The sequence below is a fragment of the Bidens hawaiensis genome, unplaced genomic scaffold (assembly GCF_021521415.1).
Source record: "Bidens hawaiensis isolate Kalapana, Puna unplaced genomic scaffold, B.hawaiensis_p1.1 tig00021377_1, whole genome shotgun sequence".
In the NCBI taxonomy this organism is placed as follows: Eukaryota; Viridiplantae; Streptophyta; class Magnoliopsida; order Asterales; family Asteraceae; genus Bidens; species Bidens hawaiensis.
In genome coordinates this window covers 191260-204990 of record NW_027493319.1, presented here as the reverse complement: position 1 = coordinate 204990, position 13731 = coordinate 191260, and the positions used below count along the sequence as shown (strand labels likewise).

The 13731-nt window shown below is 31.8% G+C and overlaps 1 protein-coding gene across 1 annotated transcript; it reads left to right on the top strand.

The window, feature by feature from the left end:
• Positions 1 to 10949: 10949 nt before the first annotated feature.
• Positions 10950 to 11897, top strand: LOC143563374 (heat stress transcription factor A-1b-like). The gene has a single exon (XM_077050929.1). The coding sequence runs from the start codon at positions 11184 to 11186 to the stop codon at positions 11895 to 11897; it is 714 nt and encodes a 237-aa protein (XP_076907044.1). The 5' UTR covers positions 10950 to 11183.
• Positions 11898 to 13731: the final 1834 nt, after the last annotated feature.

The following is a 13731-nucleotide window of genomic DNA, read 5'->3' as shown; positions in this document are numbered from 1 at the left end:
TTTCATCTTTAGGACATAAGATGAGACGCTTTGGGTTTCCTCCATACGACATGCATGAAACGCTCGAACCGTTTCGAAACGTTCCGCTCTAGCTTGTTGAAGGAACATTTCCTTCAATTGAGTTATCATGTCGTATGCCCCATGATGCTCGAAATCCTTTTGGATTTCGGGAATCATAGTCCCTAACATGAGGCAAGAGGCTTGCACCGAATCTTTGGTGTACTTGACCCAATCGTTATACGCCTCCTCATCTTCCACGTTAGGCTCGTCGGGAATGGGATCGTCTAAGACATATGATATCTCTTCTTGTTTGAGAACTATTCTCAAGTTGCGATACCAATCCATAAAGTTATTATGGTTTAGACGATCCTTTTCAAGGATGGTTCTTAAGGATAGGTTACGGGTGTTATGGGTAGAGGTGTTTGCATTGTTAGCGGCCATCTACAAAATTTAACAAAGTTTTATTTTAGTATTATAAACAATTTAATTATTAATACCCTTTTATTCCAAATTTTAAAATAATAATTAAATTCTAGAATCCAATGATAAATCAAATTTCGGTTAGGTGACCTTTATCCCGTTATTTGATTTAACAAGGTAGTCAATCTTGACAATTGCAACCCTTTGCAACTTCTAGAGGTATGGGACCATTCGAAATCCTTATTTCGTGTTGGCATGTTTATCCCATCAACACCATTAGATCCCATGCTTAGGTGACCTTTATCACATGGTTTCTAATTCAAGTCGTCCTACTTGTATAAACATGTAAGATTAACATACAAGTGGTTAGGTGACCTTTATCCCACAAATATGTTAATATTACCCTAAGTATATTAGTTTGCTCAAAATGGTTAGGTGACCTTTATCCCATTAAAAGTTTCCTAATACGTTAAGTGTCATACAAAAGGATGGTGTTAGACTTGTTTCTTTGGTAATTATGAAAAAAGGGATTTTAAATATTTCAAATATTCTAGTTGAAAAACATTATGCCATATCCTAACATGCATTTAGAAATATGGCGATTTTGAAAACCAATTTTCAAGGTTCTAGTTATAATAAAACCAATTTTATTATAGGTGAGTGATCGCTTAGTTTTAATAAACCCATTTAATTAAACTAATTGACGCGATATTACCAAATATATATTAGAACCCGTTTTATGCTTGTTGTCGTTCCTATGTGACGGTTTGGATATCCTAATATCTATCAACCACACATTACATTAAGTAAAACAAACAACCAAGCATACACATGCAAAATATAGTCATAACCGAAAACCGCTAAATTTGACCATACTTGTTAGCCGAAACAAGTATAGGTCATAAGTCACACCTAAGGGACAAAACATGACACAAGGATGGAATGTTGACTCCCACTTGACCTTGCATCCAAATGCTTCAAGTATCCTCTCCAAGTTGTTGTGTTCTTGTTGGGCTTGTTAATGGGCTCCAAACTTCCAAAAGTCTTCTTGGGCCCAAGAGTGAAATTTATGGGCCTAATGGGCTTGAATCCCATGATGGGCCGGTGAGGCCCAACAAGCCCAAAATTTCGGTCCAAGGCCCAAATCCACCAATTCTTGCATCTTCAATTTTTACAAAATGTATCCTAATACATATTTTTCTAAAAAAAAGGAAAATGCAACTAATCTATTTATTACATACCAATTTATGAATAAATAAATTACACAAGCCTAAGATTATGAATTATTACAACCATATTGAATAATAAACATAATCAACATACACAAACAACAATCAACACATCCAAGGTCTAGGTTTCGGTTATGACACAATCAAACATACCAAATGTTCTAAGCATGCAACCTAAGCAACCAATGCCCAAATACCCCCAAAAAAGAATCGCCCCCCCCCCCCCCAAAAGGCTACGGCCAATTTTTTTTTTTATTATTCAACATCCAAATGTTAATAATGGTTTCCTAAGATCTTTCCATGCATGTCAAGATCTTACAAAACCATGAGGGGTAAAATCCACCAAATTTTCGGACTTCCCTTTTTCACCCATGAAAAAACCCGAAATCTATGAACATGTAGGGAGCATAAGTCCTTGTAACCGGCTCTGATACCATTGTTGGGTTTTATACAAGATTATCAAAGTTCAAGTTAACCATATTTAACAAGAAACGCAACGGAAGCTTAGATTTTAAAACTTGTTAATGAACATACCATTATGTTAAAACTAAAACCCGAAGCCAAGGATCAAAATTACAAGAACAAGATGCTCACAAAATGTAAATTGTACCTTCTTCTACCTTTAGAAGAACAAGTGGATTGTTGAAGAGGATGGTGGATGAATGACAAGCCTCCAAAGAAGAAGACCTCAAGAGTGTGATACCCCAAGCTATTTGTGGCAACACCAAGTTGTTTTGCTAGGATTTATGAACACAAAACAAGCTCACCAAGCTCTCTTTTTTCTGCTGCTGCTGCCGTGAGTATCTTAGAGAGGAAGAGAGAGATTTTTTAGCTTGAATACACTTGAAAGGATTCAAAAACAAGACCCAAATGCATGTGTTGTAAATGGAGGTTTATCAAGTGGTCAACTTAAGAAGACAAGGCTTTTGATTGGACCAAAAACCTCCACCCACATGGGGTGGACGGTTATTATTATTATTATTATTATTTTTTTTTTTGTTTTGTTTTAACCATTAAAACATCTCCATTCATTTTATAAAACTCATTTTTATAAAATGTACATACATTTATATAATTATTTAACCAATTAAATAATTAATTTATATAAACAAATTATCTAGATAATTTATTTAAATCCTCAAGTGTGTTTGTTTAGAAAACCAATTTTCTAAACACGTAGTGTTCGGTATTCATTTAAATGATCAAATCATTAAAAGAATACATTTGGTGTCGTCTAGCTTGTTATTGGGTATGACCCGACTTGGATCAAACACAGTTAGCCACATTAATATAAGTATGTGTCTCGGGCATACGTAATTCCAACACTATTATCCTCTAAAGGAGAGCAATATTATTTGTGACATGCATAAGGACCCACTTAAGGTAAAACTTATAGAACAAAACTAACGTCCCTTAGGGTCTATCTCAGAATGTTATGATATCTATCACTTAATGGATATCTCTGATATCTATCATATCAAACAATGCTTTGACTTATATAGCATATACTTGTCAAAAAAATGTCATCTATATAAGAACAAGTTTGTTTTAGTTTCGCCCACTAATCTTGAGGTTAGTACATTAATCCACTTGTTTCTTGATGAAAATAATTGTATTAAGTTTTCATCACACTTTTATGTTTTGCATTAACCCATACATGGATTTTATTGACTTACAGACTAAGTGTTCTTTGACCATTAGTTTAGAACTTTCAGGTTTTTAATGAACATGTAAATATGTAAGTTAGTTGTTAGGGAAAGTTGTTTTAAGGTTCATCTAACGTAGATCTTTAACTAGTATAAGCTACTTGAACAGTGATGATCCTCAAAGAAAACTTATGATTTATTCCCTTTTGCAAATACCCTCTAACAATCAATCGTTTTTCTTAGTGTCTTTAACGTTTGTATTAGGATTTAATTTAGTTATAAACACCCTTAGGTGTTTCAACAAAATCTCAAATGTTATTTTGACTTATGAAGTTATTTGCTAATAATAGCTTTATTTAGATTGATTGATGATAATGGTTTAATTAGAAGAGGTAGAATCAGTAAATTTTCCAACATCCATTTCAACTTTAGTTAGGGAAGCTACATAATCATCAAAGTTAGTAAGTTTTAAAACCTAGATGATCTCCTAAGTCAATTATTGGGTTTATTAGAAGTTTCAGTTTTATGGATTAGCTTTTGCTTAGGTTGCTGTCATGTTTTAGGATTCTAAATATGTAACAGTTGGTGTTATATGGTGTACAAGAAGTGTAATCGGAGTTAAATTCTGAGTAAAAATTAATGACTATCTCCCCCCCCCCCCCCGCCTCTTGTACTTATAACAAGTCATTATAAGGACTATTACTGCTCCCACTGACCTTAGAAGCCTTTAGGAAATTTACAAGCATATGGTTAATATTTAAAGATCAATAGATTCTAATAGAGAAACAAGTTAATAATATAATTTGTAGTTTCTCTTGTTGAGGATTAGTTAGTAAGAAATCTGAATATGCCCACGTTTAAGCAACAACGAAACTTTCGTAAAGCAGTAGTAAATTCTAAAGAGTTAAGTTTTGACGGAATAGTGTGGTGATGGAACGGTGTCTTGTACAAGAGGTGTAATTGAGATAATATCAAGTTTTCAATCCCCCGCCTCTTGTAAATCTTGTAATTTAATCTTTAATATCTCTAGGAAAAATACAAGAGAAGTTTCAATGACGTACATGACGTGGGAATCTGTCATATATATATGTTAGACTTGATTTGAGTTCATTAACGTCCAGATGTCATAATAAACTTATGGACATATTTAGAAGAAATCGTATTAAGTATATGAATTGATCTTTTTAAGACCATGGATCATAGAAGACAGATTAGATACAAGTATATAGCCATTTAAATGATTAAAGAATTATTTTTGAATATTCCGTTTGAATAAGTTGCACGAATATAAGTAAAATATAACTTCTGGTGGACTCATACTTATTTCTTAAGCCAAGTAATTTTTAGGGCATCTAACACTTGTGATTTACAATCATTAAGAATGAGATAAGAAAAATCACCCTTATCAACCATGTCATGATTTCTCATAAAATTTGATTTTAATGGATGAATTTTATAGGTCTCATTTGTCTTTTGTTAAATTTTTATTTACATGATAACAAAAGTTGTGAAAGTATATAGATCATCTAGTACTATTTTATAAATGTTTTAATCCAGATATTGATAACAAATAATATGAGAGTTTAAGGTAAAAGTGACTTTATGTTGGCTATGCAAATCTCATAACTGTCATAATGGAGCTTAACTATTGATACTAAATTCTAATCAATCTCCAAGATGTTTAAGGTATCTTAAGCATAATTAGAAACATTTTATCATGGTTATAATAACCTTAACATTTAAATTTTTCACTAACACTCATGTTAGTTATTTGTTAATTTCGGGTAACATATAGAACTAGACTCAACCTATCATGTGTTAATGGAAATATTAGCCAGTTGTTCTTTTGAATTATGGACAGTCTTGTGGTTTATGCCAAATTTAATGGTATATTTTTGCAATGAGACTCCTCCTTAGAGAACTCAAAGCCGGAAGTAATACTTGTAGTTTGTCTATGAACCTTAGATTTATCCTCTTTTAGGTTTTAGTTGTAGTGAGTTGAATAACATCTTATTTCCAATGCCAGACATTTGTTTTCTTGTACATATGTTGCTGATCAACACGCTCATTTTCCTTTGGTACTTGTGAGTGTTATAGTTAATTCTTGAGGCATTAAATTGTACTAGTCAAAATTTAGTATGTGATGCATGGGTTAAAGTGTAATTATTTCCATGTGTAAGCCCTTAATTTTATGGTTTATGGTATTGTACATTATGATGTATTCGGGAATACCATTTAACCTTAAAGTTAGAATTTAGAAGTAACATGCATCTTAGGAGTTATTTTGATTAGTCTTATAAAAAACTAAATCTAGAATAAATCTAGTGATAACATCTACTAAATACGTTCTTGATTATCATTATTATAAACTCATCCCATTTGTTATGCTCTAGTTTTCAATAGAATGATTGCTATTAGAAAGAGAAGTAGGATAGTCATATCATATCTTAATGGATAATTAAAACTGAGAAGAGTTAGATGTTATTGAAACTCTTATGATGTAAAACGTATATTATGTTTTAGTATTATAGTAGATGATTTGGATGAGATGGTTATTTATAAAAGAAAATTATAGTGAACAATATTGTAGGATAGTAAAATAATACATATTAAAATTTAAGATCATTAAATTAATTAAGGATCATTAATGCGAGGATCATTATATTTTATTGAAGATGTGATATATCTATTATTAACATCAAACTAATATACTATAATTAAAATTTCTACCTAAACAAAAATAAATCACCTTTGGGCAGAATTAAAATTTTTTAAGAATGTGTACAAAACAATTGTAACACATCACTTTTGGGCAGAAGTGAGACAATTATTTTAATTATACACGGGCTAGTTTTGCTAGATAAAAATGTAAAACAACACCTTTGGGCAGTAGTGAGACATTTGTATCATGTTACGCAAAACTAAGAAAAGCCTTCAATTAGACTTGAATGATATGGTAAATGTACCGCATCACATCTAGGCAGAAGTGATACATCAAAATTCACTCAAGTTAAGCTTTTTATGCTTTGTAAAATTTTATAAGATTTAACTGTTTACAAAACATTTAATTGGGAACATTTTATGGAAAAATTAGAGTTCTCGAGAAATTAGTTATCGTGACTTTTGAGTTCTGGGGAAATTATAAGCTCTCAGAATTTTAGTGAGCGCGGCTTTTGGTGGGTTTTCGGGATTATGAGAGTTTTCGGGTTTTATATGGTTTTCGGGATGTTAAACCAAAACCATTTTAGAAAAAACCGAAATCTAGTTTTAAATTCTTAACCCATAAACTATTTTTAACCCATAAAGTATTTTATCCCATTATTTATTTTTAGAGTTAAGTCCCATTTTAGTACATGTGGTTTGGCCAACTACGCAACTTTAGTATATATTCTTTATTTTGTGCAAATGACTACCTCAGTTTTAAAGAACTTGCATTTTTAGTACTTTTTTTCTAACCCTATCTATTTTTTCTGTTAAGTCAGGGATAATTTGGTAACTTCGTTATTTTCTTTGTTTTTTTCTGTTCTTTTAAACGCTTATATCTTGTAAACACTAAATTCCCAAATCATAACATCAAAATCTAAATCCTAAATCCCTGAGCCCTTTCTCCATATCATCATAGGGTTTGAATTTCTACGATATTTGGGCATTTAAGATTTGGATTTTGATGTTATGATTTGGGGATGTAGTATTTACAAGATATAAGTGTTTAATAGAAAAGAAAAAAACAAAGAAAATAACGAAGTTATCAAATTATTCTTGACTTACGGAAAAAATAGACAGGGTTAGAAAAAAATACTAAAAATGCAAGCTTTTTGAAAGTGAGGTAGTCATTTGCACAAAATAAAGAATAGGTACTAAAATTGCGTAGTTGGCCAAACCAAACAGCACTTAACTCTTATTTTTAAATCCCATAAACTATATTTTGATAAAGATGGAATTTGAATTTTAATGGATTATCTTGTTTTCTAGTTTAAATGATTATATTATAGTTATTCAAGATTTTGAAATCGTTTATTGATAAAACTATATCATGTTTCAATCTTTTTTTAATAGATAACAATCAATCAAAATAAGAAACAACATATTTTATTCCTACGATTCATCCAAAATAATGATGATTCTTCGAATTTTATGATGAACATGAAGAACATCTTCGAAGAATCTTTAGTCAGTTTTCTTTGGAATTGAAATCTTAAACGAATTTTTAACAGACTTCGAATATATTAGAGTTTTAAATATGAATTTTAGCAATTATAACCAGTTTTCATAACAAAACATGAAAACAGAAAACCGAAAAAATTAGAGTTTTAATCAAAATTCATGTTTTACGATTTCAAATCCAAATTTAGGGAAAACATGAAGAACTGATTAATCAATATCACTCTGATGCCACATGTTGATCAGTCATTCATGTAAGTAATATAAAACATAAATAATAATAATAATAATAATAATAATAATAATAATGTGTACATGTTACAACAAGGAGAGTAGAAACCGCAAAAGAGTATGATATAGTTTACATATTTGTCATCTTAATCAAGTTCCCCTTTAGAATGTATAGTTAAAGATGGTGTTAGGGTTTTTGTGAGGAACCCAGTTTTAGGAGAGAGAGGAAACATATTATTTTCTTATGTGTGTGAGATTAGGTTATGATATTATTATTCTCTATATATACATTCAAAGGAAAACCCTTTATTAAGCTTGTAAAGGTAATATAGTCCATCAACAATTAAAAAACTAACATATAATAAGGTATATTAATATTTTGATTTATTATGATATAAATAATTATAATAGCTACCTATAAATATATAATTATATAATTATTCTTACATGCATCACACACAAACATAAAAAATGAAAAAAAAAACAAAAAGGCCAACTCAACCAAGAGGAGTACTTTTACAAATGGAAAGTTTACAAAACCATACTGACACCAACTCTCTCAATCAAGCGTCGTTCTTTTACCCCGATTCTTAACTTACAAAAGGAGTTTGCCTCGATTTTTCTGATCACTTTCTTCGTTATCCGTTAGTTATTATTGCAAATTCTATTGTTTCTCCATTTTTAAATTGCCCACAACATAACCACCATGATTGTTTGTAATGCATTTTCCAACTCCTTTGTGAATTTTTACTTTGTTGGGTACTCACTACTCTATGTATGCTTGAACTAAGTCAAAATTAACACCGACTGGTACATTTATCCATGCAAAAATAATTGACCATATCGTTCGTGCATCTGTACGATTTATCAACAAGTGAGTTAACATTTCCGGGTGTAAACCGTCCAAGACAAGTATGAAAAAATGAGCCTTATATATTCTTTTCCCAAGATTTCGAGACGAGTGCCCCTTAGCCATGTGACACTTGAATTTCTGACTACGATCGCAGATGTTGCAAATGGCTAGCCTAAATCATTTATAAATTAATCAAAATTGTTTTAACACTTAAGTCTCAATTTATCATTTAAATGGACTACTATACCCAATGTAACACTATTCTATTTGAATTTAGAAAATCCAAATACTTTTTATCACTGATATTATATAGAATAAAGACTTTCATTGGTCTCTTGGCGGCACCTTAATGATCGATGGTATTTTAATATTTTTTTATTTTAGTTTCAGTATCGTACCAAACATAACGTAAACCGATTGAATGTCAATTTTGTTTTGTTTTTTAGTTCTGGTACCGTAACGAACGTGACATAAACCAACCGAATTCACGTAGACTCGACGCATTTTGTTTTATTTCTGGTACCGTAACGAAAACCGACCGAATGCCAAATTTGTTTTCTTTTTCTTAAGTTATGGTACAGTAATAAATGTGACGCTGGCCAACTGAATTTACGTAGACTTACCGTCTCAATGCTCGGGTTTTACCAACGCCCGGATTGTACCGATTGACGTCTGGCCATTGATTCACCTCAATTTTTATACATTTTTGTTTTATGTTTTGTATTAGTTCTGATACCATAATACACGTAACCAAAATCAACCGAATTCATGTAGATTTACCGCCTCAACGCTCAGGATCTACAACGCTTGGGTGGGTTTTATAATTGCTCAAGTTTTACTGACACATGCCGGGTAAAACACTGCCCCGAAATGGCAGCCAAGCCCGGTATAAAGTCTGGACACAAGTTAACTCTTGCTAAAAAGTAAATATCACTTAAAAATTGCATCATACATTTAGAAAAACTTGTTCTGCCTCGTGTGCTTCTTGCTCCGCTCGTCTTCCAAGTCACACTATTTCTTCCATACATTAAATCAACCAATGCCTCTTTAAATTATAACCCATAACTAAACCCACCTCATTAATTTACTTCCATGGAACCCACTAACAATAACAATGATCCCATTCCTGTTCCGATTCCAACCGTAAATACACCTCCACCGTTTCTAGTGAAAACTTATGAAATGGTGGATGATCCTTCTACCGATAATATTATTACGTGGAGTGCTGCAAATAATACCTTCATTGTTCGGGATCCACCCAACTCTTGCCCAACTATTTTAAGCATAACAACTTCTCCAGCTTCGTTCGCCAGCTTAATACTTATGTATTATTATTATTATTATTCTCTTATCCCTTCATTTTGTTATTATTAGTTTATTGTGTGATTCGTTTAATTTGATTTTATTTTATTTTAATGTGGATGTTTTTTTTGCTTCTGACCCGGTTATATTACAATAGGGTTGGCCCCAGGTCCTAAGAAATGAGAATATCATTAACCTGGTCCAGGTCGGGTCTGACACGTTTGCTCCTACATGGGTGAGCATAAACCGCGAAACCCGATCCAACCTGGTTATTTATAATAGGACCGTCGGAGAATACCATAAACCATTAAATGGGGTTTGGGTTGGGTCTCACGGGTCTGTCTCGTTTGCTCAGCTAGACTAATTTGTTAGTTTTTTTATTCCTTTTTGTATAATATGTGTTTTGGAAGATGTTATGGAAGATATTAGTACTAGTTTTTCATCAATGGTGGTATTTAGAATTTTAGGGTTTGAAAAGTTTGATCCCGGGTTTAATCCATCCGTAACTTATTGTAACAAACTAAATACTATGAAATATTATTAAGAGGTGAACAAATAATCGAATTGACCAAACCAAACAATTAACTGACGTTTCAGTTGAGCAATAACCGATTAATGAATATTGTTAGTTGGTTTTTGGTTAGAGACTTAAGAGTGTGTGTTATAACTAAATTAAAGGTTCGGTTAAATAATAACCGATTAACCGAATGTTGTGAGTCTGTTTTGGTTATATTGTGTGCTATAAACAAATTAACCGAACTGATCAATTAACGGATGGTTCGGTTAAGTGATAATTATTAACTGGAAATTTTTTATCGGTTTTGGTTATACTGTGTGTGATTACCGAATTAACCGAACTGAACAATCAACAGACGGTTCGGTTAAGCAATAACCGATTAACCGAAAATTGTGGGCCGGTTTTGGTTATGGTGTGTCATAACTGTACCGAATCGAATGCATTAAATTTGAAATAATTCTTAGACTAGTATGCACTTGAAGTAAGTTTTTAAATAAGCTTCATTTTATAGTAGGTTCCTGTTTTTAAAATAAACTTCAGTTTATTATGCAAGACGAAATCGTTTTTTAATTTTCAACTATTCATGGGAATAACAGGGATTTAGGAAAGTCGACCCCGATCATTGGGAATTTGCAAACGAGGGATTCTTGCAAGGCCAAAAACACCTCCTTAAAACCATAATACGCCGGAAACCTGCCTCGGGGCACAACCACCATCCACAACTGCCACACGGGCAGACATCTTCAGTGGGCCCGTGTGTTGAAGTCGGGAAGTTTGGGATCGAGGAAGAAGTTGAGAGGCTAAAACGGGACAAAAACGTGCTGATGCAGGAGCTCGTGAGGCTTAGACAGCAACAGCAAGCGACTGATAATCAAATGCAGTCAGTGGTGCAACGCTTTCAAGGAATGGAACAAAAGCAGCAACAAATGATGGTGTTTTTAGCTAAAGCGGTTAACAGCCCGGGCTTCTTGGCCCAGTTTGTGCAACAAAACGAGGCCGCCAAGCTCATAACAGAAGGTAACAAAAAACGGAAACAGGATCAAGTTGGTTCAAATAACGAGTCACCTGATGGACAGATTGTTAAATACCAACCAATAATTAATGACTCACCAAATCCATTGTTGAGACAGAGTTTAAAACTTCAAGAACCAACATTGGTTGCAACGAGCCCGATAACCGATGGTCAAGAACTGGGTCAGGTGACCGACTTGATGGATGATGCACCCATTGACGCAAACTTGGTTCAGTTCAATACTGACAATTTCCCAACTGAAGGAGACATGGAATTGAATAGTGATTTGTTGGTTGATTTGGATTTTCTCCCCGAATATGACCAGTCATGGGTTCTTGAGCCTGACCCGGAAGTTGTATTACCTCATGAAATGGGCTCGGTTCCCATGGATGATTACTTAATGAAGGGAAGTGAAGGTGAACCACTGGAAAATGCAAGTCCCACGGGTCGGGTTCAAGATCAAGGTCAGGTGCAACAACTCACACAGCAAATGGGAATCCTTTCCTCGGAGACTAAAAACGCTTAGTTATATTTTAACAATATGTACAAATGTCATTGATATCATCCGAGGTAACGCTCGTTTTGAATATAATAGCCTTCTAGTTAGCGGTTGCGGTTGTAATCTTTTGCCATTTTGCCAGTAGAGGGAAGGTTATACTGCAATTTCAGACCCGTGTCAAATCTTTCAGGAATACAAAAACTGTTTTTTTCCTATCAAACAAACATTTTTGCATGCTTAGAATTTGACATTAATAAATAGGATTATGTTATGCACTTCAAAGGATACCAAGTAGAACATGTTCTTTTGGAAAAAATTTATAATGTTTTGTAAGTAGATGGCTTTTATTTATGTGTTTTGTGTTCTGATGTGAACACAACAAATCAACAATAAGGGTAAATAGATTATGTTTTTCCAATAGTGCTTGAAGGTGGATAGTTTTTACTCCTTTCATCTCATGAACCTTTGAATGGGCACAATTTCAGGAAATGTTTTGAATTTTAGTAGTAAAGCCTGAAGCGGACTAAACTTGAGCTCGTTCAAGCTCAAGTCTGGTTCATGAGTAATTTACTAATTTTTTAAGTTTGAACTCAATATAATGAGCTTATTTATATTTTTTTATCTATAATCTTCTTATTTTAATAAAAGAAAATAATTACATACACCTGGTTTAATCTCGTTCCTTACTAATGTTTTCCCCTATCTGAAAATAATAATCAAGCAGATCATTAAGGACCCATAACCCGAATTGTATTATCTCTCCTAACATATATTAGATGATATAATGTTATTATTTTTTCCATCATAATTATACATGTACACCAATATATATTATTTAGATACATAATACGTTATAAAAATACTAAAAAACTAGGGTATAGCCCGTGTTACACACGGGTGGAAAAACATATCTAACAAACATAATTAATTTAAACAACAAATTCAAGCAACACAAAACTTCTTCAAACTTTCGGACCAAAACGTTAACAATTTACATTGCCTAGATATTAAAAGTTAAAAGTTACAATAAGTTAATGTACATCGAACAACCAAAAAACATCAACAAAAGACATAGACATGTTCTTTCATATTAAACTACCATCAACTTCTTCAAACATTCTACCAAAAGAAACTCATTTTGTTTCACCACCTGAAAATATAATAAAAGAATAGCATCCAAATTAAATATACCATAATAACATATTTAATAATGAGTAACATTTTAACATTAATAAAGTTGTTTTTATTAAATTGTTTTTATTAAAACAAAATAACATCTAACTATACTATTAAACCAATAGGCTTTAAGTCAATTTCTCATTTCCCTATTTGTTGTTGATTATACTTTCCATGTATATCAATGACTTCTCTAATTTTCATCTTAATAAAATAAATCAATAATAAAATTAAATAAGATTCAATCAATTCTCTTAAAGTATTCTCATTCATCTTTCATTTAATCTTTAATTGAATCTTTTATAATTATCTTTCAACTTAATAATTATAATTATTAATTAATTATGATTTCTTTATTCTGTATACTATAACTATAATTATCTTTTAAAACTAATTTCTTTTTTTTTTTAATTTTGATTGATTTCATTCACAAATTTATACTTTCCATCAGCTTTAATGTATTTTAGATAATAGATAATAGTTAATTTAGATAATTAATTTATATTTCATCAATATGATTCAAAATGCAGAGATTACGAATTTAACTTTAGTATAATTGGTTCTAATATTATATTTTTGAAAATTTTTGAAATTCACCAATTGACTCATACAAATATAAAAATTTATGAATGAATCACCCATTTGATTAAGGATTTATTTAATTACGGAATTTCTATATTTTAAT